The 1,332-nt window shown below is 60.3% G+C and overlaps 1 protein-coding gene across 1 annotated transcript in view; it reads right to left on the minus strand.

Moving 5' to 3' along the window:
- Window positions 1-1,332, minus strand: part of ALDH16A1 (aldehyde dehydrogenase 16 family member A1) — a 17,067-nt gene that overhangs the window by 4,220 nt on the left and 11,515 nt on the right. Inside the window, exons 9-10 of the mRNA XM_045292634.1 lie at window positions 1,091-1,286; window positions 576-774 (exon numbers count right to left, since the gene is read on the minus strand). Coding sequence (XP_045148569.1) covers window positions 576-774; window positions 1,091-1,286 — 395 coding nt within the window. The remainder of the gene's footprint in view (window positions 1-575; window positions 775-1,090; window positions 1,287-1,332) is intronic.

Raw genomic sequence — 1,332 nt, forward strand, 5'->3', positions numbered from 1 at the left:
CTTGGAGGAGGACAATGTGGAATGAATTCAAGACCACAAAAGCGATGGAGTCAGACCGAGACTGGTGGGACCCCAGGGGTTACAGCCCTCAGTTCCACCGTTTAAGATCGACAGGACAGCACTCGCCCAAGGACAGAATTCAGAGGCTTAGGAAAGAAGGAGGGAGCGGGGAGGAGTGGTGACACGCATGGAAGGGGTTGCAGTGGCTGAGTGGAAACAAAATGTGCAGGAATTGTTAGCTAGGAAACGGGTGATCTTCTCTCCAGACCTGTGCCTCATTAACAATAAAACGTTTTCAACACAACACAAAAAGGTGACAGTCCAGGAAACCCGACAGGGTGTGTGTGTTCTGCCCTAAGGTGTTGTTCCGAGGGAGGGGGGGTTGACCCCGACTCTCTGCACAGGCTGCATGCCCCCTTGACAGATGAGGAAATTGAAGTGCAAAGGGGGAAACTCGTTATTGCTTATGTAGCATCGCTGAGGGGGAGGCGTGGAGCCAGATGCAGGCCCCAGGGGGGTCTCATTCCAGAGCCCGAGTTGTGTTTTCCTGCCTGCCAGCTCCAGACCCTCCTCACCTGCAGGGTGCGGCCCAGGGCCTGGGGGGTCCTCCACTCCCGAAGGCGCTCCAGGCTCTGCTTCACCTCCTCCTGGGCGGCCTTGGGCCCCTTTCCCTGCCTTTCCAGGCACGAGGTCAGGACAGATTCCCGGTGCTCCAGCGCAGCCGCCAGGGCCCAGAGTAGGGCCGCCCGGGCCTCTGGAGACTGGCTCGCCCAGCTGTGGGAGACAGAGCTCACTGGGGGCTGGGGGGCAGTTCAGCATGCTGGTCCTGGTTCTTCTCAGGTGCCCAACTCTCTCCACAGCTCTGACCCTGGGGGACAGGCTAAGCCTCTAGGTCCATTATCCCAGCGAGGGAAGGAGGGGCTTGATCCTAGCTCCCTGGGACCCGGACTCCCAAATGGCCCTCCTTTTAGCCCTTGTGGTCCACACCCTACGGGCCAATGGCTCCCACCCTGGGTCCTCGGCACCACAGCTCACCCAGTCTTCAGGCTCCCAGAAACCCGCCTGGGCTTTCCTGTGTGACCCCGCTTACCTGGGGGCAGCCTGGTGAGCGGCCTCCACGGCGTCTTGGACGTCCTTGGCAGTACCCTCAGCCACATAGCCATGGAGGGTGCCAGACAAATCCTGGATGGGCCTGAAATTCTGGCCTCCCGGGGCCTGGAAACGGCCCTTTACAAAGCACCCGTAGCGGGGCACAGAGCTGGGATGGGACAGGGGTGAGGGTGGGTCTTGGTGTCAGGGTCTGCTTAAGTCCCTCCCATAGGATGGACCACC

The sequence above is a fragment of the Echinops telfairi genome, unplaced genomic scaffold, assembly GCF_000313985.2.
Source record: "Echinops telfairi isolate 266 unplaced genomic scaffold, ASM31398v2 ScPeMD7_655;HRSCAF=1070, whole genome shotgun sequence".
Lineage (NCBI taxonomy): Eukaryota > Metazoa > Chordata > Mammalia > Afrosoricida > Tenrecidae > Echinops > Echinops telfairi.